The sequence below is a fragment of the Galeopterus variegatus genome, unplaced genomic scaffold (genome assembly GCF_000696425.1).
Source record: "Galeopterus variegatus unplaced genomic scaffold, G_variegatus-3.0.2 Scaffold14100, whole genome shotgun sequence".
Classification (NCBI taxonomy): Eukaryota; Metazoa; Chordata; class Mammalia; order Dermoptera; family Cynocephalidae; genus Galeopterus; species Galeopterus variegatus.
This window is the reverse complement of record NW_007740211.1, coordinates 14,585-15,945: the sequence shown is the minus strand read 5'-3', so window position 1 is coordinate 15,945 and position 1,361 is coordinate 14,585. Positions and strand designations below refer to the sequence as shown.

At 44.3% G+C, this 1,361-nt stretch overlaps 1 protein-coding gene across 1 annotated transcript; it reads left to right on the top strand.

Moving 5' to 3' along the window:
- The first annotated feature begins 210 nt into the window (after positions 1-210).
- LOC103581847 (olfactory receptor 1019) lies at positions 211-1,264 on the top strand. Its single transcript, XM_008563585.1, has 2 exons — positions 211-608; positions 668-1,264. The coding sequence occupies exons 1-2, from the start codon at positions 270-272 to the stop codon at positions 1,262-1,264; spliced, it is 936 nt and encodes a 311-aa protein (XP_008561807.1). The 5' UTR covers positions 211-269.
- The last annotated feature ends 97 nt before the right edge of the window (positions 1,265-1,361 follow it).

Sequence of the window (1,361 nt, the reverse complement as noted above, 5' to 3'; positions counted from 1 at the left end):
TCCTATTGTGTCAGGGCATCTGGGGAGGAAATACAACCATCATCTTCAGAAATTCTTTTGAGGTACATAATCAGTCATAAAATTTAAATACTAAAAGGATTTTTAAGAATCATTCAAAACAAAGCATTTTTCTTCATTTATTACAGAAATATATATTTTTACAACATCCCTGGCATATGACTGCTTTTCTTTAGTTTGAATATTTCCAGTGACAGGGAAATTTACTACACAGCAGTAAGCCAAATCTAGATACACATGCAATTGAAGTGATGGATCAAGAAAACCACTCGACGGTGACTGAGTTTATCTTTGTGGGCATCACTCAGGACCCTCAGCTGCAGATCATCTTCTTCGTGGTCTTCCTCGTCGTCTACCTGGTCAATGTAGTGGGGAATGTCGGTATGATTATCCTTATCATAACAGACACTCGGCTTCATACACCCATGTATTTTTTCCTCTGCAACCTCTCCCTTGTTGACCTGGGCTACTCCTCAGCCATTGCCCCCAGGATGCTGGCTGACTTCCTAACAAAGTACAAGGTTATCTCCTTCTCCAGCTGTGCCACCCAGTTTGCTTTCTTCGTAGGTTTTGTGGACGCTGAGTGCTACGTCCTGGCTGCCATGGCTTATGACCGCTTTGTGGCCATCTGCCGACCCCTCCACTATAGCACNTCCTGGCTGCCATGGCTTATGACCGCTTTGTGGCCATCTGCCGACCCCTCCACTATAGCACTCTCATGTCCCAGCGGGTCTGCCTGACGCTCATGCTAGGCTCATACCTGGCTGGTATAGTGAGTTTAGTAGCCCACACTTCCCTCACCTTCAGCCTGCGTTACTGTGGCTCCAATATCATAAACCATTTCTTCTGTGAAATCCCACCGCTCTTGGCCCTCTCTTGCTCAGACACCTACATCAGTGAGATCTTGCTTTTCAGTTTATGTGGCTTCATTGAGTTCAGCACTATCCTCATCATCTGTGTCTCCTATTTTTTTATCCTTATTGCAATCCTCAGAATGCGCTCAGCTGAAGGCCGCCTTAAGGCTTTCTCCACCTGTGCGTCTCACCTGACTGGTGTCACCCTTTTCTATGGCACAGTCATGTTTATGTACCTGCGGCCCACATCCAGCTACTCCCTGGACCAAGACAAGTGGGCCTCTGTGTTCTACACTATTATCATTCCCATGTTGAATCCTTTGATATACAGTTTGCGGAATAAGGATGTGAAAACTGCTCTCAAAAAGCTAATTGGAAAAAAACCTCAATGAAAACAAACCAAAAAAATCTGATTTTTACCATAGGTGAACAATGGTAGGAGTAGAATGGTGACAGGTAATTGAAAATGCAAATATCTGTCTAATACAC